Genomic DNA, 25,817 nt, shown 5'->3' with positions numbered 1-25,817 from the left:
AGGTGGATGTGGCATCATTTAATGTCCCCTCTCTGCCAGTGTTTGAGATCCTAGCACAGAGTGGAATTGCAGCCAGCAACACCCAAAGCAAATTGTGCTTCATTTCACAGTGCATTTCCAACACCAGGACAAGTTCTCCAGGAGCAAGATGATTGTTCACTGTTCTCTGACAAGATGGACAAGGCCCCAGAGGAGCAGACCCACATTCTGTTTTCCTTTGACAGCTTAAATGTCATAATGCCATTGCAAACCTGACCATGGTATACGTTATCTTACGGCATTTATTCATCTTGCCCCAAAAGCACTGGCAATAAAATTAAATATTTCATAAGGTTGTTATTTGGCTGCTGTGCTACCAAAACCCAGTGCAGCCTCCTCCCTCCTACTCCATCTCCCTCCTGTGAGATGTAGCAGTGGTGGTGAGAGTGGAGGTCTGAGGAGGAAGGGAGCTGCCGCACTCCCTGCCCACCCCTCAGCAGCATATCTGATCTCCCCAAAGCCCTGCCTGGATCACCCGTAGCAAGGAGATTCCTTCTGAGAAGGGATGTGGGAATTAATAGGGGCAGCCTGTATTTCCCTGAGGTGTTGATGGAAGCTGAGTTTCTGGAGAGCTGGTTCATCTTTGACTAGTGAAGAACTCTGCTCACATACTTAAGTCTTGGTGCTCTCATCTCCCTGTTCCACCAGTACATTTGTTGCTGACCCCCAGGAGCAAAAGTTCTGCTTCAAGCCCCTAACACACTGTGCTGGGGGGACTCCTGGGAAAGAGCTCTGGGACCTTTGATACAAAACTAGATTTTCAGAGATTTCTGGCTTGGGTCCACTTGCAAGAAGTGGTCCCTGGGGTGGAGACCTTGCCCAGACTCACTGCGAATGCTCCCTGCAGCTGGCGGGGGGTGAAAAGACAGCTCTTGTGTTGAGGTCCTCAGCAGGAACACGACACTTAGGAAACACAAAGAATGTTTGGCAGAGCAAAACACAAGCACAGTTGGACTTGTGGTCCTTAAAGAGGGATGCTAAAAAACAGGTAGTGGGGAGCTGTGTTTGAGGTGCTTCTTGTAGGGCCCTGAGGGTGCTGCTGGGCAGGAACCCAGGGCTAGGAAGCTGCTGATTGTGTTCCCAAAGAAGGTGAGAAGTAGGGCAGGGTAGCTCATGGGAGTTTCACAATGACCAGAGTCTGTTGTGAGGTCCCTTTTCTCCTTCCTGAGCACTGCGGTGCTGTGCTGTGTTGTGCTGGGGAGGGCAACGTGCCCCTACAGCCCCACAGCTCCAGGCTGTCCTGGCCCACTGCCCCAGCCTTATGTGTTCCCACGACCTCAGCTGAGGGGCAGCGGGACAGCTCTGCCTTTTGTTTTTCCTTCCCTTTGTCTGTCAGTGTTGCAGGTTTCCTCCATTCTGCCTCATTTTTGGGTGGAAACACAGCTTCCCTCCAAGCTGCTGCAAGGGACCATCCTCCTGCTCGCCTGCCATCCTGTGCAGGCTGACTCACAACCCTTACCGTCTGGATTTTGCAGTTTCACCTCTTTCAGATGAATAAAGACTCAACATTATACAGACTAGATGAGCAAGGGATATTAAGAATGAACTGGAACATAACTGCAAAATACAGCATGTCAAATCCAATTTTTCCTGGCAAATGAAATGGATCTGGTGGAAAATAAATACAGAACTTCCAGGAGCAGCGTCCTTGAAGAGCATTTGAAGGGGATGAAGAGATTTGAATGGATCAATCCTCTATACCTCTGCATATCCCTCCTCCTACCATTAAATGCCATCTTTAACAGAAATAAATTAGAATAAACGATGAGCCCTTGCCTCCTAAAGACAGGTGGCAGGGTAATATTAAAAGAAATGAATAAAAAATCATTTAATGAGCATTGTTAATTAAACCTGGAAATCAAAGAGGTCTGAGTTGTGGGAATTCAGAGGAAAAAGGAAAATGAAGGGAGCTGTAGCTCCGGGCGAGAAGAGTGGAATTAAATTAACTGCAGTGTGGGGTTGTGTTTGTTGATGTCGATCACAGAGCACGGCGTGTTAGAGCTAGGGGTGAAGCGTTTGTGCTCTGCTCCACGTAAAACACGCGCTGCCAATGGAACGTCCCGCCCAGCGATGGGCGGCCGGCACCCTGCGGGTGGCACGGTGAGACCGCGGGGACCCGCGGGGACACGCCACCCTACAGCCCTGCCACTGCGCCCGTGGGCCGCGGGGAGCTGTGACTGCGGTGTCCGAGTGCCGCGAGTGTGTGTCGGGGTGTGAGAGCGGGCGAGTGTGTGCATGTGCCCGTGTAGATGGGCATCGCCGCTCCGCCGTGGGACCCGGGGGAAGTGATCTCGGGGGAAGGGGGGGGATGTCACTGGGGTCACTCTGCCGCTAGTCATCTGCCCGGTTCGCACCGCTGGTATCCGGTGCCCGGTATCGTGCTTAGGGACCCGGCGTTGCGGGCCCGCCTCATCCTGTCCCGGGGGGAGGGCTCAGAGTGTGAGGGAGGGATGGAGAGGCGGAGGGAGGGATGGAGGAGGGCGAAGAGGCAGGCGTGCTGCCCGTCGGTGCTCCCCGTTTTCCCCTCGCTCTGTTACACCCGGCGCTCATCCTCCCGCCCATCTCATCGGGCAGGGAGCCAGGCCCGGAGCACCCCCAGACACCTCTCGCTGTGCCCAGTCAGGGATGCAGCTCCCTGGTCCCCGTCGGGGAGGAGGGTGAAGCGCCCCGGGAGGAGCCCCGAGCTCTCCCGGCAGGACCGGCCCCGGGCTCCCGCTGAGCTCGCGGAAGGTCGCAGCTGCCGCTGGGGCTCCCGCAGCGCTCCCGAAGAAGCCCCGCACCCGGCTCGGGCTAATAAAGTCAATCCGCAGAGCATCGCCACGGCCCCGCAGCCCGCCCGCCCTCTTGGGCTCTCCCGACCCTCGGGGCTCGCTCTCCTGTGCGGCCCGGGGTGCTCCGCGACAGGAGTCTCAGGCGGCGCGGCCCGGGGCAGAGGGTCCCTGGGTGGCACCGGGGGGAGGCTGTGCTGTACCGTGCGACAGGGGACCGGGGCCGCCCGACGGCGCGGGGGTAGCACCAGCCACGCTCCCAGGGGGCGGCGGGTACCCCTCGCCCCCGCCCCGGCCGCCTCCCGCCGCCGTCCCGTTGCCGGGAGCCTTCGGGGCCCCGCGGGAGCGGGCGGCGCGTCCCCGTCCCCGCGCTCTGACGCGCGCTCCCGGGGCGGCGGGCGCGCCCCCGCCGCTATAACTGGCGTGCATGGAGTCGGGGCCGGCGCAGAGGAGCGGGCGGGCGATGGGAGACGCCGCTCCGGCGGGATAGAGGGGCGGAGACGGGGGCACCCCCGGGGCCCGGCCCGCCCGGGGCTTGCCGCGGGCCCGCACCGATGCTTGTGCACAGCTACCCGGGCATGGTGAGTGCGGGACGGGCACGGGTGGGGCGGGACGGGACGGGATGGAGGGTCGGAGGCTGGGGCCGGGGGTCCGCGCCCGCCTCACCGCCGCTGTTTTCGCCGCTGCAGGACCGCTCCGAGGGGCTGCCCGGGGCGCCGGCCGGGGCCCGCCTGCCTCAGCTGCCCTCGCTCAACCAGGCTCCCTATGGCTCGGCGCCGCCGCTCTGCCACACGCCCGCCGCCGACTTCCAGCCTCCCTACTTCCCCCCGCCGTACCCGCAGCCGCCGTTGCCCTACCCGCAGGGCCAGGAGCCCGCTTACCCTCACCTGGCGGACCCGTACGCGGCGCTCAGCCCTCTGCACCAGCATCAGCAGCCGGCTTGGCCCCCGCAGCGCAGCCGGCAGGACGAGCCGGGGCTGCTCTCGCAGACCCACCGCGCCCTGGGGCTCGACCCCCGCCGCGAGTACCCCTCCGTGCCTCGCCTGCTCCACGGGCTGCCCGACGGCGGCCACAGCCTGGCCGACGGCCCTCTGGGCCTCCACGGCCTCGGCCACCACGGCCTCGAGGACATCCAGGTACGAGGGGAGCACCGAGAGGGTGCCCGGAGTGGGTTGGTTGCACGGGGATGGGGCCAGATCCCTCTGCGTGTGCGACCGGGGACTCCCGGCCGGGACGAGTCGAGTCCCACGGCATCTGTACCCCCGGGCAAGCAGAAACACCGGGCCGGAGATCCCCATTACTGGGGCTCGCTTGTGCCCTCAGAATTCCTTCTGGCCCGCGGGTGGATCGGGTCGCGGCCGCGCTGTCTCTGCGCCGGGAGCCAGCTTAAAGTTCTTTCCTCGGTGCTTTCAGGCCGTGGACGACGGCGGGATGAACCTGCTCGATCAGTCCGTCATCAAGAAAGGTAAGAGCGCGGCGGCTCAGCGGAAAGCGGCACCGGACCGGGCCCCAGTCCTGCCCTCGGGGTTCCCCAGCGTCGGGTCCCCCCGCTTCTGCCATCCCGCGGGGCTGCCCCCGGCCCGTCGGGAAGGGCTCGCTGCTGTCCCCGGCGAGACTAAAACGAAAGCGGCGGATCCCGGCTGGCCAGCTCGCCGACCTGCCCCCCGGCCCGCTGCTGTCCCTCGGGCGGTACCGCGGCCGCCGCTCCTTCCCGCTACCGAAGGGCCCGGACGGGCGGACCCTGCTGTCGGGGAGCTCCGGGGCCCACCCCGCCGGCGGCCGCGTAGGGTTTGCGTGGAAAGCCCGGGGATGCCCCGGCCGCGCTCGGCGACAGCTCCCGGTGCTCCCGGAGCCCCGAGCTCGGAGGAGCGGGAGGCAGCGCGGGCCGCGAACCGCTTCACACCGGCCCGGACCCGGATCGGGCCCGTTCGGCGGCGCTGGTACCGAGAGGAAGGACGCGTTTAACGGAGACGAGAAGTGGCGCGGCTTTGGGGCCGGTGCTGCCCGTCCTTGCAGCCGGGAGTGTCCCCACCTCGGTAAAACCCGTGTTTGCGGAGACCGCCCCTCTGCCGCTCCAGAACCGGGGTTTCGAACCGGGCTTTCGCTCCGGGACAGGAGGGGAGGAACGGGGGCAGAGGGGTCTCCCGAGTCCGGTTCTGCCCCGCATGCTGACCAGTCCCCCACACCCCAAAGAACCGGTGAGTAAAACAGCTCAACTCCCTAATATGTTTCTGTACCAAACCTTCCGCCGGGGGGTTGCGAGAACGAGGAGGGAGCCCCGGAAGCTTCCAGCGCGATGCTCGGGGAGATCCCTACTATGGAATATTCCAGCACTGCTTTTGGCTTCTCCCCGCGATTTTTTACAGAAATATGTGGATGGGAAGGACGCGTTTAACCGCCGACCCTCGGTGCGAACGGAACCGCAGCCACCGGGGCGGGTCGGTAACTTGGGCCGGTGCGTGCTACGGCCCCGCAGTCCCGGTGCTGGTCCCGGCCGTAGCCGATCCCCGATAACTGCACGAAAAACTTCCCGATCGTGAGGTTCTTCCCCAGCTGCCACCGGTGGTTTCACAGGGAAGCGGCGCTCCCGGTGCGCCGCAGCCCCTTTCCTTAGAAAAGGCTGTTCTAGGAGCACGCGGCTGCCAGCGGGACAGTAATGACCCGCATTAATTGAGCTTTAATCGGAACGCTAGAGAGGCGTTTCATTAAACATTCTGGTGTGAGGAATGGTTGTAAGAATCTGAGAGGTGCGTGGGCCGGCACCGACCGTACCTTGGCGGCTTGGGCCGGGCAGGAGCACCCCGGAACCCCCGGGAAACACCTCGCAGTGAGGATGTTTGTCTGGAAGTTCGGTTGGAGTTATAGTGGCTCGTTGGGGTTTTTCTCCTCTTCTTTCCGAAAGCGCCATTACTTGGAATTTTTTTGTCTCCTGTCGGGAGGATTTGTCGTTGTTTAGTGCCTGGTTTTTGCCCTTGGAGATTTTCTCGTTCTCTAGTCTTGGAAAGGGAAAAAAAACCAAACAAAAAACCCCCCAAAACAGAAAGAAAAACAAAATTAAAATATCTCTTGCTGAAGGTGGGAATGGTGCAAAGAGCTCCACCACAATGCCTGTGCTCACGGACACTTGCTCTTCCACGCCCGTTATTGTTTGGGAATTTAAAATTTATTTTAATATTAATATATATTCCCATCCCTGTTTTTTTCCTTCTTTTTTATTATTTTAATTTTTTCTATTATTTTTCCTGTGTTTGGAGTGCGAAGCTCCGTGTCGGCTGGAGAAATCGATAAATCCAAAGCCAAGGGTGTGTTTGTGGGGGGAATTGGGCAGCCACACTGGAAGCTGCGGGACGGAGCCAACCGCGGGTTCCTGGAAGCGGCGGCAGCAGCGGGGGCTCCATCACCCACCCGGGGATCGGGAGATCGGGACTGGAGCCGATAGCCACACTCCCTTTTCCCTGCCCCTGGAAGTTCCCAACCGGGAGAGTTCAGCTCAAAAGAAATGTGAGGAATTATGGAAGCTGCAGCCGGGAATCTCGGATCAAACGCCTCTGCCCTCCACACGGCCCAGGGAATAAATTCCTTTACATTCGGCTTTATTTAATATTTTAGAAGGCATAAAACGTGGTCGTTCTCACTCCTGGCTCTGTTAGCTCTGAGCTGTGTTCTGGCAGAGCCGAGCCCGGGTCCCCGCGAGTGAATGACACCCCAGGAAAAATTAAATTAAATTAAAACCATCTGAGGCAGCTCCCGGAGGGTCCCGGGCAGAAAGTGCAGGAGGGGACGGCTGAGCAGCAGGACTCGAGGATCCTCTCTCTGAAGGGAGCGAGGGTAAACCCTAAAAAGAGCAGTTTTGTCCTAAATCGCAGCGAGATCCCAAATACCTATTAATCCTGGGAATACCTGACGGAATGGCCGTCGGACAGAAACCTGATAGAAATCTTTGCGTGTGAAAACAGATATATCTCTCCTAATTAGTTGCCGAGACACTGTTGTCCTGGTTCAACAAAATATTAATCACCTGTCCCAAATCTCCCGTTTAACTCCTATCCTTGAAGTCGCATTTAGTCCCACGTCAGAAACATCCCGGACCAGGAGGGAAGAGCCCGCATCCCCGCGCTGTCTCCGCAGCCTGTCCTGTCCCTTATCCCGGGATTTCGGGGCCATCCCCATGGATGGGGGTCACTGCCGATGTCCCCCCGCATGGATGGACCCTGCCGCGGACGCGGGGAAGATGCTGCTCGGTGCCTCGGAGCGCTGTGTGGGAGCATCCCTGACTACGTGTCTGTTTTCCCTTCTTTTCCTCCTGGAAAAAAACTTCCACGGTTCCAGCCGTTAGTAAAATTCCAGGGATTTTGTGGGCATCTCGGAGACGCGGTGCATTGCCACCCTCTCCCCTCCAAGTGTTTTCTCGAGCCCGTAGCGCTCTGTCCCCCTGGCTGCAGGTAACCCCGAATTAAGCAGAGAGGAAAAGGGGGCATTGGCCTCAGCAAGGGCTGGGGGACCGCCCCGGGACCCCCATCCTGCAGTCCCGGCGGTGGCTGCGCGGTGCCCGCATCGCTCCGGGGGGAGCCGGGTCCCGGCGGGTGCAGCCCAGGGAAGCAGATCCCGGCTGGAAACAGACGTTCCGATACCCATTTCCAGCGTTGCCTTCGGGACTGGTTCCGGTTCGTTATCGCCGTGGTGATCCCCAGGGCTGGAGGCGCCGAGTGAGGCGGGGTACCGGGAACCCCTGGTGAGAGGATCCAGTTTGGCTGTGGGGTGCGGTGTGTGAGTTGGGATTTCACTCGGAGCAGGGAGAGATGTGATAGCTCTGAAAAGCAGAGGATGCGTTTTCCCCCCTGCCTCGTGTTGTTGTGACAAACGGGACGATAGATTTTGTTCGGGAATTAAATGGATAAATTTTTGGATAGGGCAGCAGAACATTTATGGATATCTTGGACCTCTGTTTGTTCATTCTCCCTTTTTTTCCCGAAGTATGTCAGAAATTGTTTTCTGTATCTTTCTTTTGTTGTTGTTTTGTTTGTGGTTGGGTCTATTATTATTATTATTATTATTATTATTATTATTATTATTACTTCCAAACATTTTTATAAGACCAGGGATACATTAGACTGGGAAAACATTAAAATTAGCTCTGAAAAAGTTTAGTTGGGGCTCTGGCTGCTTTAGTCTACAGCAGTTCAGGTATTTTCTTCTCCACTCACCTGCTTCCCTGTTGTTTAGATGCCCAGATCAGCTACCGAGGTCTGGCTGTGAGACCCTCCAGACATAAAATTTAGCATAAAAAATTCAGATATAAAACTCAGCAAGCCCTGAGCTCTGGGTGCAGGGTGCAACTTTCTGGTTATGAAATCAAGCATTAGGTCGTTGTGCTCAGTAGCAAAAAATCCTGCAGCTTGGTTGTAAAATAAGGAGGGGTTTTATTGCTTTCACATCCTTTTGGGATCAGCAGAAAGCTTCTAAGAGAGCATTTTTATTACAAAAAAAAAAATGCAAATCTCTTTCCCTGGCACTGGGGACACACTGGGGTGTGGGAGCAGCCCGGGGTCCTGCTGGCAGTGGGCTGGAGTGAGCTGGAGCCCTGTGACAGAGGGAGCAGGGTGAGCCACAGGGCCCGGTGCAGCCGCTCACGGGCACAAGTTTTGGCTGTGGCATTTTACAACCTGGAGTAGAGACAGAACAGGGTGTGACCAGCGTGGGCTCACACTGGCACCCAGGCGTGCACAGCGCACATCCCCGGGCTCTGTACTGGGCCAGTGTGATCTGGTCCTGCCACTGTGCCTTGGGTTTGTGGATCTGGTGCTGCCACTGGTCCCTTGTTTTTGTGGATCTGCCTGCTGTTGCCGTCCCTCATGTTTGTGACTTGCTCCAATTTCCATCCGAGGCTTTCCAGCTGCTCCAAGGGGCAGTGCTAGCATTTCTGCTCAGGAATGTGGACCTGTTTGGCTGGATACTGGACAGACAGATGGAAAGCTGTGCCTCAGAGCCCACAGTCAGGAATATTGCAAGAAGTAGCTGTCACTACTAAGGAATGCGGCAGAGGAGGGAGATTAAGATTGAGATCCTCAGATCCACTCCGCACCGCACGCAAACTCCAGGTTTTGAAGCTTCTCAGCTTCTTCTCAATCTGGTGGGACTGAGGCATTGACATGATGGCAGCAGTGCCATTTCTCCTTTGTTTTGATGCAAGGAGGAATTGAGCTGTAAGAAATGTAATAAGCCAGATGTGGCAGGGAAAAAAAAGAAATCCTGAAAGAATGGTAGATTAGATAAACATCATTTCCTGTGACGAGCAAGGTAATAAATGAGATCATCCTGTAAAACACCTGGGGCTGCGAAGACACAGCTTTTATAGGACTGTCCAGGGCCGTGGGTGGAGGTACTTGGCTTCCAGTCAGCTGCAGGGTGCTGGGCTCGCTGGGGAGCCCTCCTAGCTCTCTCCAGCTTCATCTGCAGCAGTAGTTTGCCTGAGTAGGAAAAGGGGCTCACCTGGGACAAGCTGAGTCTTGACTGGAAGTTTTGCTGCCTTAGTGCTGCTCACGAATGCTTTAAAGTTTTGACAAGCCCTTGCACACACAGGGAGATAGAGCAGCCTTCCTCAAAACACAGTCACACCTCCCAGTCCCAGCGCTTCCCCCTCGCGTGCACAGGGTGCGCAGCAGGAACACCTACTAATCAAACAGAGAAACTTAAAAAGAAAGTTTTTACTCTGAACTGCATCCAGATCACCATTCCTCCATTAAAATTATATTTTTAATGTCCTATAATTACACCAGGATAAGCCCAGGTGTGTGTTCATGTGAGATAACACACGCGGGTACTGGTGAACATACTGGGCTTTGTCTCAACCTCCCTAGTGCCTCCCAGGCATGTGTTATCTCCAAGTTTCATGTACCTTGTCATGACTTACTGTTTAATTAGATGTTTTTTAATTAATTTTTTTCTTTGTTAGAAATAAAGAGCAATTCTTAAAGTGTAGGTTCAGGAAAGCCAGCTTGGGTTGTTTCTTGGCATGTGGCTTGAACCAAAGTAGCAGCACCTCTGCTTTGGGAGGGAGACCCCAGGTGAGGCTTCTCCATGGACAGCACTGAGTGAGCAGCACAGACATGTTGGGCTTGCTCTAGAGCACCTTTCCCTTCATTTTGGGGGCTGTGAGGCATTTTTGCAGTTTGATGGCCACTGTCACATCACTACCCTGGCTCCCACAGGGGTTACTTCATCCACAGGTGGATTGGCAGCCAGACAGCCTTGGCCAGGTGACACCTGTTGTGTTTGTCCCTGCAAAGGAAGTGGTGCCAAGATCTTAAATTGTGTGACAGCACAGGTACCTGCCTCACTGGGGTACATCAGGACACACCCACAGCAGCACAGACAGAGGCAAGTCCCATAGGGACCCATTTGTGTCACTCCAGCCTAGGGACACACTAAACCTGCAGCAGAGCAGAGGTAAACATGGACTATTCCTCCCAATTTAATAATATTCCAAGATATATGATCTTAGAAAAAAAAATGTTTGCAATCTCTCTTAATTATTCAAAGAGCCTAAATGAGGTTCTCTGAAGTCCTAGACTAGCACTCTAACCACTAAACCATCCCACCCTTTCCTGTGTGATCCAGGGAATTACTCATTCTTGCTGCTCTTCCATTTGTTTGTTTATTTTAATTCTTAATGGAGGAACTAATTAGCAAATCTGGACGTGACTCTTGGAGCTGCTGCGTGCTCAGCTCTAATCTCCCTGGCCTGTCCCCAACCCAGCTTCGCCGTGCCTGGATATTGCCCTCCCTTTGGTGAGAAGCATTGTGGTTTGGGTAGAAAGGACAGAGAAGCACATGGGAGTGAGAGGGAATTGCTAGAAATGAGCCCAAGGTACCCATTGCAATTAAACAGCCACAAAACATAGCATGGCAGGAGCTTGAGGTTTGGAGTAGGATGAGGGGAGCTGGGAGCAGGTTCACCTTTGTGGCTTAAAAATCCATCGCAGTGTCTGTGGTGCGTGCTTGGGATTCCAGGCGGGCTGAGTCTCCCCACCCTCTGTGTCAGGCATTTATCTGGCATCAGTCACCAGAGTGCCGAGGCGCCGGGGAGTGAGGGATTGGCTCAGGCCCTGTTCCCTCCGGACTGGTCAGACAGGTCCCAGGTCCCTGGTCAGTGGTGTCCTCAGGGCTCGCTGGGAGCCCCAAAGTGTCCACACGGGTGAAAGCAGAGCCACCATCCCAGGGCTGGAGAGGTGCAAGCACAGGATCTGATCTTAGGGAGGTTTCCAGCACAAGATCCCAGTTAACAAGAGATGGGGCAGCCATTGAAAAACCATCACCAGAGGGTTTGTCTCACCAATACACTGGTGTCAGCAACCCAGGGCATCTGAGCAAGGAAAAGGAAAAGCTGTTTTTTCTGTGACAGTGGGTGAGCAGTGCCTGTCCCGAGAGCAATCCCTGGACAAGCCAGCAGCTCGGGAGGAGCTGCTGAACCGAGAGATTCGTGTTGCTGTGGTCAGTCCCAGACTAAAACCGCGCCAGCTTGGCAGGCTGGCAGTGAGCTCAGTATGAAGGGAAATTTTTTTTCTATTATTATTCATGTCTAATCTTTGCTGAATGGTCTTTTGCCCTTCAACAACCTGAACAGATTTAACAAATTGACAGGAACATCACAGCAGCTTCCATGGGATTGGCCACCGCAACGTCACAGCTTTGTTCTCCCCTTTCAGCTTACAGAGATCCCAGCCACACAAATTCATCTATAGGGAATACAGGGAAAATCTCTCATGCATATTATTGTGAAATGGATTAAACTGTTTAAACACATAAAGATCTCATAGACTGAGTGCCAAAGTGTTTGTGCTGCTAAAGGAGTAAAGTTGGGGTGGTTGATGCTACAGACAGAGTTGTGGAGTGTGTGGGACTGGGAACCCTTGCTGCAGCACAGCCAGGGGTGACACTGGATGGGGAACTTCCCTTGGTGTCAGCATGGAGCAATGTGGGTTTCCAATTCCTCTGGTTTAAATCCTCTGGCTCTCTAGCCTCCCGTTTCTAAACCTGCTTGGTTTGTGCTGTGAAACATGAATTCTATACCGGCAGAATTTGAACTGAATTTTAAATAATTATTCAGTAATTGAACTGAAATTGAAATATATTAATAATTTTTAATTAATTAATTAATAATTGAAATGTTAATTTTCTAATGTAGATATGGAAGGGCATAGCTGCCGACTCAGAAAAAGTAATTTAGAATGAAGGGGGAGGGAAATAATGTGAATTACCAGACTAAACTGACTTGTCCAATGAAGTTGCTGCATTGGGGTGGCTTCCAACCAACAGTGCAGGAAATATCTCCAAACACTTAGTCACTCAAAAGCAGAACTCAAATAATTTTCATTCATTCCCTTCAAAGGTTCAGATTACCTGAGTTTTACTGTTTAGGGGGCACATTTTAATCATTGATGTTTGGTGCCTTCCAGTGAAGTGTTTCTGCGGTTACTGCTCCAGGTGTGACATCAGGGTTCCCCAGACAGCAGAATTCACTCCATGAAATGAAGCATGGAAAGGAAACGTGGGTACTCACCACAAGTTAATTGTGAGCAGTTTCCAAAAAACGGAGAAACTATTCTGAACAACAGCATATCTGAGACTGAGTCATTCCTAAATGGTGAAGCAGGAAAATGCATTATCAATTAAAATTATCAATTGCAAAGCACTTTCTAATCTCAATCCCAAATCCTGCAGGAGCACAGGGGGCTGAGTAAATTTTAATATTATATCAGCTGGCCATTCCTATCAAAGCACAACGTACTCAGCAGGGCCCATGTTAACCACACCATTGAACCCATGAATTTGGGGTAGTCTGAACCTTCTTGCTCCACTGATCCATCCCAAAGCTCCGCAGGAGACACCTGCAGTGACACATGGTTGGGGTTTCACTGGGTCAAACAGAGGTACAGAATGAAGAATGGAATTAATATCACATGTCAACTTCATATTTCTTTCCCAACCCAGTGAATGGATTTGCATGGGAAACAAAATGTTAAATATAGGAGCTTTGCATAGGCATGGGACCTCTCCTGATTAGTTTTCTCATGGGAATAGTTTGAGGTTGTATACCTGCTCTCTTCCAAGGGTCCGAGATTCATTTCCCTATCAGAACTCAGCGATCTCGAAAATCCACAGACAAAACCAAGATTCTTTCCATCCTTCCATTTGAAAAGGCCAATGATGGTGGTTCCTAGAGAGGCTCTTTGACAAGGGGACTTGGTTCAGGTTGTGCATTCAAGATAAAGAGAGTACCTGTATAATCCCCTCCGGGAAGAGAGGATAATTACAGAGTGCGAGTTTGAAATACAGCTGATGGCTCTGACCTCCTTTCCTGGACCACCAATAAATACCTCTCTGCTGAAACATCAGGAAACTGGAGCAGCTGAACTCTGCAGTACCTTCGCCCTGAAAAGGGCTTTTAAAGGGACGGCGGGAGCAGCTGCCCCTGGCTCATACCCACATCCAGATACATTTTTTTATATACATATGTAACTCTATCTTGTAATTTACATCAGAGACATTCAAATGAAGGTTAGATGAGCTCACTGACAGCTCTTCCTGGAAGACAACAGCAATCCCTCAGCTTTCTGCAGCACTTTCATCAGGGGCTGCACACCGACATCCATCATCAGCCCGGCCCGAGGCGGCTCAAACCAGCGGGACCCCCGGCCAGGGAACAAACCGGGGGGTTTGGGGCTGTCATCGCTGCACCTGCAGAGTCACGGAACCAAAATCTCGGCACCTGAGGCAGGTTTGGAGGGTGCAGGTGTCCCCTTGCCGGGCAGCACGGCTCAGGTCTCGGCCCCGCAGCGACGCCCGAAGCAGCCGAGGTGACCGGGGCAAGGTCCTGGAGAGCGGCGGGGCTGAGAGCCTTTGGTGGGGGGCTGGAGACAGCGCTGTTGTGCCTGAAGATGAGCGATTGCTTTGTCCCAGGTTGTCTCCTAAGGCGATTCACTGATACCTTTTTAAAATGCAACCTCGACAGTAGAGCACTCCCACTTTTAAAGGGATGTCGCAATAAAAGCTCCGATATCCAGGGATTCCGCCTTACCGAAGAAGAGAATTTACCTGTAGTTTATCTGGGGAGAGAAGAAAACAGACTTGTAAGACGGGCAGCGATTTGCATGTTCCCTCTGGACCTGTTTTTCCCCTCACAGCACCCCGAGCTCCAGCTGGAAATGGAACAGAACAAATAACACCACGATAAGCAACTCACTTCCCAAGTACCACAAATTTTCCTGCTTACAAATCATTTTGCAAGCAGGCAGCACATTTCTCCTATGGAAACGTGTCAATACTTGGTATTTTTCTCTTCTTGTAGGCAAAATTTCTTTTCCCTTAGACCCAAAAGTCTCTGGCTTGCTGCCAGCCCTGATCACGGACACTGGCTCCTGCAGCTCCTGGCAATCCCCGCACCAAAGACTGAGCCGGGCTGCAGCTGCATCTTCTTCACCGAATATTTCCATATCAAAGTGTCCATTTCCAGGAATCACAATGGTGATTTCACCCACAAACTTTGGTGAACAAAGATGAGGAAGGAGAAGGAATGCAGGAGCTAAGGGATGGAGCATCCTCAGCCTGGACCATGCAGGAGAGGGAGGATGAGGAAGCAGAGGGCTGCCGTTCGGTTCATGCTGGATTTCACTGGGCAAAAGTAGGAAATCCTCCAAGGTTTTCCAGGTAAAAGCCTTTGAAGAATGGGCTTGTTTTGCTCCTTCCTCGAACTTAAAAGCCACAGGATCTACCTCAGCAAGCCGGAACAGGAGTGGCAGAAACTTTGTGCTTTCTTTTGTGACACTTGGAAGGCATGAGGCTCCTTATTCCATTCACTGGAATCACAGCTGAGCAATTCATTCAGCTGTGTTTATATCATTCTCCCAGCTGTCTCCTGGAAGACCCTCTGGGAGACAAGGCTGTGACATCTCATCCCACCTGCAGCATCGCTGGAGGTATCAGGACTCCTGTTGTTCATGGGAATTGTCTGTCCATTGACTGTCTGCTCCAAGGGGCATCATCACATCCTGTGCTCAGGTGCTAGACTGACTCCTCCTGGCTGCATTCAACACCCAAGTACTTCTCTCCTGGAGAAATCTCTCACCAGAGATTACCTGGCAAGTTTTAATTTGGTATCACAGCATCCTTCCCAGGCAGACATTATTATATTATTATCTGCAATTTCTTGCTGGAGACAGTCAAGCCCAAACTGGGATAGTGACTTGTCCTGTGTCATAACACAATTCTGCTCTGGCAGTGCCAGACACAAGGACATAACCCCAGGCTGGCAGGGTGTTCTCCAGCTCAGGAAAGTCCAGGGGTAAAGCCCTTGGTGTTTCAGACACCAGGACTAGTTTGAAATCACTCTCCCTCTGCATCAGGGTTTTTTTGAGCCACAGCAAATGCAGTTGTGGAGGTTCATCATCTGACAGTTACACCAGGATACGTTAAAAAGGCAAACCAGAGCTGACTCAACACAAAAGGCTCATCTAATGGGAGATCACAAACTTTGTGGTTCACAGGGAAGATGAAGTCACATGTACCTGCTACAAGCACAGAGGCAAGTGACTTATGTGGGAGTTTGGGTCTCTCCACTGTTGCTTGCACACACCTGGAAGACGATGGATTGCAAGTAGCACCTGCCCTGTGAGGTTCAAGGCTGGATTGAGAGGCTGAGTCTGATGAAAACACCTCCTGTGAGGTGTACAGAAGAAATGAGGATCATTTTCCTTACCACACTCAGCAAGATTCTGCTGTATGCCTGTTACTGCCATGCTGACCTTCTCCAAATCACCACAGCACCAGGAGCCAAGATGATGTGGTGACAAACAGCTCGATTTCACAGCTTCTTACAGAAAATCCAGAGCTATGGAAACAGAGGCTGTACATAGTCAGCCTGCAGCACAGCACTTCCCAACAATTGGGCAGTAGCTGAAAGCCTGGATTGCTTAGAAAGGCATTCCCACAGACTGGAATTGCACACACACAGATCAAGCCCATGTACCTGAGCTGTGGTAAATAATTTAACTTGCTCTGTGCCTCAATTTTCCCCAGCTGCACTAAGGAGCTGGCTTGAGTCAGGAGTGAGTTAATGGCTTTGGTGGCTGGTGCTGTACCAGCACTGGGCTGAGGATCAGCAACGCGTGAAGCCCTTTGAGGTCTGCCAGCATAACTTTATTCCAAAATCTGTTTTCCCTTTCAGATCTGACCCCTCTGACCCATGCCAGTGCTTACCTGTGTCCAGCCCACCTGCAGCATCCCCAAGGCAGGTTAAAATGCTTCACAGGGGCTTTAGTTTTTGAAATCTGCAGTCAAGCTCACCTGGATTTGCTGATTTAGAAGTAGCAGGGTTAATCTGAATAAACAACACTTCCATGGGAAAAACCCTCTCAGGAATGCCAGGCAGTTTAGGAAAAGAGAAAAAAAACCCCAAAAATCTTTAGGAGGACAGAGTAAAGCAATCAAGCATCAATAAATAATAACTGATAAATAACAAGAACAGATAACAAAGAGGACTTGCACTCCCCAGGAGTGCTCTGAGCATCTGTTAAAGGTCTGAGGTCTCCTTCTACCCCTTTCTTTGGCTGAATCAACCCAAACTGTCATTTGTGCCCTGCCATTTATAGCTTCCTGGGGTGGGCCAGGGTGACCCAGGGGTACCCCATCCCACTCACCAGGCAGGGCTGGAGGGGCGCTTGCTTGGGCACCATCATCCAACCCTTCCTCACCAGCCTTTGTAGCGTGTTGGTCTGTCACTGTATGCACGAGCACCTCTGGGATGAGTTTCTGCTGAGAAGCCCATCTTCCATGGTCAGGGGTGGAACCTGAGCCTGCCCAGGCTCCTGCCAAGGGGACGAGCTAGGGGAGAGCTGGGTCACTGCAGGAAACGTGATATCCTACTCTGCCAAAAACGAGTGTCAAATGAGTGCAGTGACATGATGTGGCGTTTCTATCCTCAGCTGCAAAGCACCACATGGGTCTCAGGTCCTTCGCTTGGGCACAATGACACTGCAGGCCCCCCACTCACGTTGGGGCTGTTCAGTGCCTCAAACCTCATCACTGCTCCAAAGGGTCGCTGCTCTGTGCCGTAGCCAGGATGAGCCCTCGGCACGAGGCAGCGGGAGCAGCACCGAGTGCTTCCTGGCTGGGCTTGGAAGGGCGCAGGGGGTCGGCGCCGGGGCGTTGGGCTGTCGGCCGCGTGCTGGGCGCCCGCACTGCTCTCATGCTTCCTTCTTGTCTGCAGGCTGGCTCAGGTGCTCCGATCACCTGCTGCTTGCGGGAACAGGAAAGCAACAACTGAAGATCGAGGGGGACTTTTGGTTTACTCAGATGACAAGAGACAATTTTGGTTCCCCAAAAGCCAAGGAAACAAAGCTGTCAGGCTTTAATGGTAGCTTGTCTCCCTCCTGCAGCATGTTTATGGGCAAACAAGCTGCAGATCAGACCAGGCAAACAGCAGCAGGTGAGGCTCAATAACAATAATTCATGATTAATGGCGAATGTGGCTTTGTTTATTCTTGTTGTATTGAGGCAATGCTGTCTAATGGATGAAGCACTGCTGCAGGACTCTGGGGCCCAGCTCAGCTCCCAGCACTGCTGCCTGCTCCGTTCCTCCCTCCCTCCCATCCTGTGTGCCCCTTGAGGGCACAAACTCTAATGCAGGAGCCCTGTCCCACACCTGCATGTGCCCAAAGTGATGGGGTTGTGGCCTTGGCTGAGGCTTCGAGGCAGAAGAGCAATGCCAAAATCCATGCTCAGTGCTGGTGCCTGCCTGGTTTTCTTGTGGCACAGAACTGGGCTGACCCAGCTGTGCTGGGCTTTACCCTTCACAGCAGTGGGCTGCAGGGCACAGCTTTCCAGAGCTTTGTTTCTGACAGTAGCATCATTCCTAAAACCTCCAGTATGTGTTTGCCAAGTGTTGTGTCTCCATGCCGCACATCAACACCATCTTTGCTTCCCTGTCACTGCCTGTGGGGTGACTGGCTAGCACAGAGTTATGTCCAACCGTTCTCCAGCCCAGCTTTCCATAGGCTCTGGTGTTAAGTCACGCTGGTACCAGCTGGGTTTGCCTCCTCCCCAGCTGCCGTGTGCCATGGATGTGTGGTGAGGCATGATCCCTCTCCCTGCATGGCTCTGCTGTCCCTCGGGTGCACAGGTCCCCGGCCACGCATGCGGCTTGAGCGCAGCCACAGCATGAATGCAGGCATGCACAGATGTATCCAAATATAATCCAGTTTACAGAGCATAGCAGTTGTGATACTACAAGCAACACCTGCTCTCCAGGGATGTCTGGTTTGGGGGTGGCCCTTTCTGCAGCAGAACCCAATCGCTGGGACCCTTCAGGGCCTCCTACCTCAGCACCTCTGCACGGATATTTGCAAACCATGCTCTGACTTTTGATTTTAAGGGATCCCCTAGAGACTAACCTGACCTGTTCTGGGACTGCGGAAGAAAGCTTTGAAGTTGCTCCTTCCTGGAAATAATTCTGGTTTCCTATGTCTCAGGGGGATGTTCCTGTGTGTGTTCTGCCCTGAACCAACCTCAGTCATGGCAAAAACTGACCACAGGCTCCAGCAGGGCACTGGTGCATCCTACCCTTTGCTCCCTGACTTTGTACAAGTTTTGTGCTGAGAGGAAACTCCATGTCTTTCAGCTCCTTTCCATTCATCCCTTAGTCTTAAAACATGAGTCATTTTTATGTAGCATGTGCTGATTTTTATTGCCATGCTAGCAGGTCGTTGAGCTGGATTTACAATATGCCGATTGTAAACACCCCCTCATAGGTCCAGTCCATGTATCCTCCCTGATTAATCCTAGGGCTTCTGTTTCATTTTGGGCATACGTATTTCCTTTATAAACCATGGCATTCACTGCTGCATTAGTTGCAGGAACCATCTGACTGTGGAACAGACATTCCTGAGGAAGCACAAAGAATGCCAGGGCTGAAATGATCTTTGGATTCTTTCAAAATCTGTTTTTTTTCCCCCTGAGTTAAATTGGTTATTAATTTCAGAGCATAAAAGCCAAATAGATTTGGCACAAGTCTCAGCCACAATTTTAACTTATAAAACTTTATTGTATCTAAGAACATTTCTTATGGAATGACAAATGGGAAAGCTGAGCCCCTTTGTCCCGGTGTGATGCCGTAGGCCCAATGAGATGCTGCAGTAACCAGTGCCTGCCTAACCTTGTGTTAATTGACTTTTTCCCATTAAGCAAAGGGAAGTTTGTGCTGGATTAATTGGGTTTGATCTTCTGAAGCTTCCTTTAAGCCAGGGATGATGAAAGTTTAGGGCTATGGCTATTTGCAGGGCTAATCCCAGAACTGAAGGCAAAGAAACTCTTTCCCCTGGTTCCCATGGGCATATCATGAAAGCACAGCTCTCAGCCAGCCCAGCAGCTCCTGGGTTTGGGACAGGGAATGGTGGTGTTGGCTCAGGTGGTTAATTTCTGCCCGGTGGGATGCAGCAGGTTCTGGCACAGAGCTGGGCTGCAGCTGAAATCCCTGGAGAGGATCGGCATCCTTGTCAGCAGGACCAGCCACGTTCTGCCCAGCCACCCACCTTCACAGAGCACCCAGAGGGGACAGGGAAGGCAGCTGGTCACATGTCCAGCTGCAGACAATCCTCAGCCTTCCAGAAGACCAGCCCAAACCTTGGCTTTAATTACAGCTGGGCTGGGAGGTGTGGGAACGCAGGCGAGGGCAGCGTACAGACTTCTTCCTTTCCTTTAACCTTTATTTAGTTTGGTTTCATCACCCCACCTCGCTTCTCTCATTGAGGAAAATAAGGAACTAATTAGACATCCCAGCATCTGTGCTGCTGCCTGGAGAGTCTGGTCTCTCAGCCGTGGTCTCCTCTTCTCTCCCTCTTCCTTGTCTCCAGTGCCCATCCCCTCGAAGGCCAATGGCACCACCATCTCCACGCTGTCCATGAACAAAGACGGCCTGATTGGAGGGGTCACGAACCCCAATGAGGTTTTCTGCTCCGTGCCTGGGCGCCTCTCTCTCCTCAGCTCCACTTCCAAGTACAAGGTGACGGTTGGGGAGGTGCAGAGGAGGCTCTCGCCCCCCGAGTGTCTCAACGCCTCTCTCCTCGGCGGGGTGCTCCGCAGGTAAGCTGCCCCAAGAGCCCCAAGATTTGTGTTCAGCAGCAGCTCTTACCTCAGATAGAGAGATGAGAAATTCTGGTGTGTGGTACATTAAGAAATAGTATTTTTACTGCTTTTTCTTCTTTCCTTTCAAACCTCAAACCTTAAACTAGGATTATGGTTATTTTAACATTAATTACATGGAAATTTATTTTCCCTCTTTGTTTTCTCTTTTCAGAGCTAAATCAAAAAATGGAGGCCGGTGTTTAAGGGAAAGGTTAGAGAAAATTGGACTAAATCTACCTGCAGGAAGGCGCAAAGCTGCCAACGTCACCCTGCTCACATCCCTTGTGGAAGGTAAGAGTCTCTCCCTGTTCCCATGGAGGGTGGAGTGCTGAAACTTCCAACCCCTTAATTTCCAGCTTTCCACAAACCAGAACACTTAAAATACAGAGTGGTCATCACTGAATGAGCATGTCAATGTCCCTGGGTAAGTCTCCACACTGATTCAAGGATGTGTCCTTTTAAATGAGCAGACTCTTGGGAAGGCAGTGAGCAGAATGCAAATGAAACGAAGACACCAAATGTCCAAGAAAATGTCCAAACATGGCTGCCCTGCCTAAGGTAGGAGGTTGGAATTGCATGATCCTTAAGGTCTCTTCCAACCCAAACCATTCTAGAACTCTATGCTTCCATGTCTGTTTTCCAAAACTCAGCCATTTCTGTTGGATCAGATATGGCCCATGGAAAAGGCATCCTCATGGATGCCAAGCAGGACTGTGAGCATCCTTCTGGCTGGAGCTCAGGTATCCCTCATTTCTTTGAGCTGGTTTTAATAGTTGGGTCACAGACACCAAACACAAAACATAGCCTGAATAAAGCTGCCAAGAATTTCCGAGCTGCTCTGCATCCCCGTGAGGCCACCTATGGCACAGCGGAGCTTTCGACCACACCACCCTCGGGCAGCATCCCAAGCTCAGGTCTGTGTCATGGTGCCTGTAAGAAGGAAATCCCCATATGTAAGTCCTTCCCTCCTCCAGGAAATGAGTGAGACACCATGGAGATGTCAAACTGCTCTGAAGTTTTGCAGGTGGAGCTCAGGTGTGTAGCAGCCACCCTCAGAACTATGGAAAAGGTGCTGCCCTGGCAGGCAGAGCCCTGCCCGGACATGTGAGGTGCCCCTGCCTAACTCAGTTACTTCCTCCCCTCCTACTTCTCTCCACCATGGAAATGATGATGTTGCCTCTGCATCCTGGGAGAAAAGCACATGGAGATGCAAACAAATGGAATGACAGCTCTGCCCCCTCTGAGCTCAGGAATCCATTGTGTCCATGCCGGCACGGTGCAGGCAGCTGCCTGTGGATCCTGAATAGAAAATCATCTCCATTGTCACCAGCAAATTAAATGACCTGCTTCATTAGGCGGAGGTTATTACTCAGGGCAGTTGGTTCGTGCTGAATGAAAGGCTGATTTCCATGAAAATAAAAGAAAGAAAAGAATGAAGGAAAGAAAGGAAGGAAGAAATGTACAGTTTGATTTCAAGTGGCTGCTGATGTTTTGGTTTCTGCTTCCTGGTCACAGCAAATAGGAGTGATGCCATGTGTGTTTGATGGATATAATTTCCTCCTGCTTGTAAGCATGATGGAAGCAGGGGATGTTCCACCCAGAGCAACGTGGCGCACACAAACTGGCTTGTGCCCCTCTGGCCCAAACACACTCTTTCCTGAACATTTGCTGATTTGGCTTAATTTGTTTTCTCCCCTCTGCCTTCCTAAGGTCTAATTATTTAAAAGAACCAGTGTCTGTGTTTGAGTGCTATTGGAATACTTTTTTTTACACCAACCCACAGCCACTCATACAGAAGGGGAGGATGTTCCTGGAGAACCCAGGGAGCACCAGGTAGAAACAGCTCCCTTGGGAGTCCTCACCACGTATACCAAGCACTCACCCTCCCTTGGGCAAGACAGCACCTCCAGCCTGGACCCAGGGGAGCAGCAGGGCTGTATTTCCTCTCCAGAAACATCCCTAAGCTCTTGGAAGGAGGTTTGCCCTCAGCCAGGCTCTTGCTGCCCCCCTGCCCACCATGGCCCTCTGTGCAATCTGCCGCAGCCTCTCCTCCTCAAGATCTGGCTCAATGTGTCTTTAACACTAAAGCCAGAGTGCCCTGTCCCCCCTGGCACTTCTCTAATCCAGCATCCAAATTGCCTTTAAAAAACATTAAAATGTGCAGCCATTCACATACTCATGGAAGAAATATATCCTGGTTCCAGCCCTAGCTCTGATCATGAGGTCACCCAGCTCTTTATTATTATCCCAGTGTCAGTTTTTCAGCAGTTATTCCTTTCTGACTGTTTTTTTAATGCACAAACAACTGCAATTCTGATACTTTAGGTTTACCTTATTTGCTCTTTCTCTGGAGGAGGAGATGAAGTGGGAAGTACTGTTGTTATGTGGGAAGCAGGGACACTTTCCTATAACAGGGCTCCACAGACTGAGCTCCAGGAGCCAGGCAGGCTGGGATGGGACCTGGGTTAATGCTATTAGGATGGATGGCCTAATACGTGTGAGCAGCAGGGGGGCAAGGCAAATTAGCTCTGCCTGCCCGACTGGGATTTCGGGTGTTGGGCATGATCAATTGCCATCAGCTCTGATTATTTCCACGGGGACGCCTGGAGATGGATCAATTCCATCAATGGGTGGGCATTTCCACAGGGTGATGGATACGCTGCCTACACGTCCAGCCTGAGGGCCCCTGGGCACTGTGGGGGATGTAACCCCCTTCCTCCTGCCTCTTCCTCCTGCCCTGCCTCGTCCAGCAGTCACGGGGCTGAGGTCACTCTTTGACCCTCCAGTCTCCCTTTCAATCTCTTCTCAGTTTGGAGAGGCCAAGCAGGAAATTTGTGAAGAAGTAGGGAAAGATTCAGCAGGGGATGTTCCCAAGTAAGAAACGCCTCTGCTATTCCTCATTTTGGAGCAGGTGCCCAGAGTCACACCTCATCCTGCTCCAAGGCCAGCAGTGTCTTGATGCTTTTGTAAAAGGTAGTAAAGGAAGGACCCAGATGCTGTTTAGAGCTGACACTGGCTCACTTGGCCTACACAGACTAATTGCCTTACAGATAAGAATAAGAAACTCAGTGGTGTTTCTGCAGCAAGAGATGAAGGTGGGGAGAGCTCTTGGGTGGCCACTGAGACAGGGAAGGGCCCCAGTCCTACCAGAACTGAGTCCCAACAGTGAGATGGCTAAAGCTCTGCAGAAGTTCCCAGTTCCGTCACACTGATGTTGGCACAGTGCTGATGTTCCTCTGTCCTCTCGCAGGTGAAGCTATTCACCTGGCTCGGGATTTCGGCTACGTCTGCGAAACCGAGTTTCCGGCCAAGGCGGCGGCAGAGTACCTGTGCCGGCAGCACTCCGACCCCACGGAGCTCCACACCAGGAAAAACATGCTGCTGGCTACCAAGTGAGTACAGAGGGCAACGAGCCACTGGTGCATTCAGTATCTGCAGCCTGGGAGGGCAGCATTAGCCCCCAAACTTTGCTCTTCTGTGGGGAAGAAATGGGCTCACACTGCAGGAAGGTGTCCAGCAGGGGTAATGGCCTGCACAAATTGAAGGGTTTGCTCCTGCATGAGAGAGGGTAACCCAGCCCCAGGGAGCATTTTGGTACTGCCTCATGTGCCCTTTCAAAGCTGGAGCAGCAGCAGTGGCTCCAGTTCTGCACTCAGGGGCTTTTGCCAGGATAAAGCCAAAAAACTCCCAGTGGAGAGGTGGCTGCTCAGGCAGGAATCAAGAAAGGAACCCCAAAACACACCCAGAGAAGTTGTGGATGCCCCATGCCTGAAAGCGTTTAATGCTGGGTTGGATGAAGTTCTGAGCAACCTGGTGTCCACACCAGAGGGTTTGGAACTGCATGATCTTTTTGCAAATCCCTTCCAACCCAAACTGTTCTATGATTCCATGACTGTGTCCTGCAGCTCTCCATATGCATACTAGTGACCAAACCTCTCTTTTTCAGGCAAATTTGCAAGGAGTTTGCAGACCTGATAGCCCAGGATCGCTCTCCGCTGGGGAACAGCCGCCCCTCGCTCATCCTGGAGCCCGGAGTCCAGAGCTGTTTGACTCATTTCAGCCTGATAACCCATGGCTTCGGGGGTCCGGCCATCTGTGCCGCCCTCACTGCCTTCCAGAACTACCTGGTAGAGTCCCTCAAAGGGCTGGATAAAATATTCATGAACAGCACAGGGAACGGGCACACGACCGGGGACTCCAAAGCATCAGACAAAGAGGTGAAGCATCGGAAATAACAGCACTGCCTCCCCCGGTGCCAGCTTTCCCTGGGCACCAGCAATGGCTCCAGGGGGAAGGATGACCCAGTGCACTGTTTTCTAAACTGCTGACTTTGAACGTGTGAGGAAACTCGTAAAGCAAACAAAGAAAAGACAGGAAAAAAGAAGACTTAAAGAATTTAAGAAGAAAACAGTGCTAATGAACGTAATGAGATTGAGAGAAGCCAGGCTGATGGCTTTGGGGTTTTGCCTTTTTTTTGTTGTTGTTTTGTTTTGTTTTGGGTTTTGGGTTTTTTTTTGTTACATGGATGGAGGAACCCAAGTCATGTGCAATTTGATTTTATTTTGCTTTTAAAGAAATCCATAGTGAAATCCTTCTGTGCTCGAGGAATTTGTTCCAAATGAAAAACTGAGAGGAAAGAGCAAAAGCCTCATCAGTGCAAGACCCAGAGCAGGAGGAGCAGGAGCAGCCGAGGGCAGGGGAACGGAACCCTGGCTCTACCTGGATTTATGTGCTGGTTTTGAGGCAAACACACAGGAAACCTTCCCATTTCCCCACCCATAGCCCAGCCCTGATGCCAGGCCAAGGAAAATTGCTGGCAGAACTGCTGTGGATTTAAAGCAGATCCAGGCTTTGTTTACAGCTTCAAACTGAGACTCACTGTGGATTTTCCTGTGGACTGAGGAGCCCCAAGCCACGAGGCAGGAACAACCACACAGCCAATGAGTCCCAGGGCAGGACTGAGGGGAGTCCCCCTGACTGCTGCCCTCCTGGCTGGGGATAAGGCAGGTGAAGTTAAACCCAGGACTAAATAAAACTCCACAAGCTACAGATAATAGCATACAAGTTTCTAAAATTAGATATAATAATAGTAAATAAAGCACAAGGAGCAGAACTTGAACTAGGCCAAACTGAACTGCCAAATCTGTATATATTTATTTATGTGTAATTAAAATCTGAAAGTTTTAAAATGTCCAGTGCAAGTTATTTATATCAAATTGAGTTGAGTTTTTTGTTTTGCCTTTTTTGTTTGTTTGTTTTGGGTTGGGTTTTTTTTCTTTTGAAAGATGAAAATCTTTGGATTTTTTGCCATTAGAAATGGGAATGAAGTTTTGGATCCACCAAACTGTAGCATGGACAAGCTAGGCTGTGATGATGATAACTCTAGAAGTTCTGCAGGATTTTGTACTTGCTGTTGTATCTCTTAATGCTGCAATAGATGTACAACACCCACACTACAATGTCATTCTCATTCTCTTAATAAACCTCTTTTTATTTGAAGAAAGCACCTCCATCTTTGTGAGAAGGATCCTTTGCCTCTGTGGTTGTATCTTAAAAGGGATTAAATAGTTTGCTACATGGAAATTATATAAAATTGCATAGATTTAAGAAAGAATTTTCCAGTTTCATGGCTGGGAGTTGAGTGCTGCCACAAACAGAGCTCAGGAGCTGGTGTTCCTGCCCAGAGTCCCCAGCCCTCATGCTGAGCCAACTGGCGCCAGTGGAGATGAATGAGTTTGCTGATGCTTCAGAACTACTCAGGGTAGTCAAATCTAAACCTGTCTGTGAGGAGCTGCAGAAGGACCTCATGGTATCAGTGATAAAACAGAAGATAAA

General features: G+C 52.0%; 1 protein-coding gene across 2 annotated transcripts; it reads left to right on the top strand.

Annotated features, from left to right (window-relative positions):
- Nucleotides 1-3,333: 3,333 nt before the first annotated feature.
- Nucleotides 3,334-25,488, top strand: TFAP2E (transcription factor AP-2 epsilon). 2 transcript variants are annotated; one of them, XM_086863566.1, is made up of 8 exons: nt 3,362-3,388; nt 3,497-3,943; nt 4,221-4,272; nt 17,071-17,289; nt 19,712-19,940; nt 20,155-20,273; nt 23,233-23,374; nt 23,929-25,488. In XM_086863566.1, the coding sequence occupies exons 1-8, from the start codon at nt 3,362-3,364 to the stop codon at nt 24,215-24,217; spliced, it is 1,524 nt and encodes a 507-aa protein (XP_086719692.1). In that variant the 3' UTR covers nt 24,218-25,488. The 2 variants fall into 2 exon arrangements, with proteins under 2 accessions (XP_086719693.1, XP_086719692.1); XM_086863567.1 differs by lacking the exon at nt 17,071-17,289 and having other exon boundaries at nt 3,334-3,388.
- The last annotated feature ends 329 nt before the right edge of the window (nt 25,489-25,817 follow it).

The sequence above is a fragment of the Cyanistes caeruleus genome, chromosome 26, assembly GCF_971803275.1.
Source record: "Cyanistes caeruleus chromosome 26, bCyaCae1.hap1.1, whole genome shotgun sequence".
NCBI classification, from domain to species: Eukaryota; Metazoa; Chordata; class Aves; order Passeriformes; family Paridae; genus Cyanistes; species Cyanistes caeruleus.
This window is presented reverse-complemented; position numbering and strand designations above follow the sequence as displayed.

Coding starts and splice junctions, on each gene's coding strand:
- TFAP2E (XM_086863566.1), top strand. CDS start 3,362: ATGCTTGTGCACAGCTACCCGGGCATG. Junction 3,944..4,220: donor ACGGCCTCGAGGACATCCAG/GTACGAGGGGAG, acceptor CGGTGCTTTCAG/GCCGTGGACGACGGCGGGAT. Junction 17,290..19,711: donor GACCAGGCAAACAGCAGCAG/GTGAGGCTCAAT, acceptor CCTTGTCTCCAG/TGCCCATCCCCTCGAAGGCC.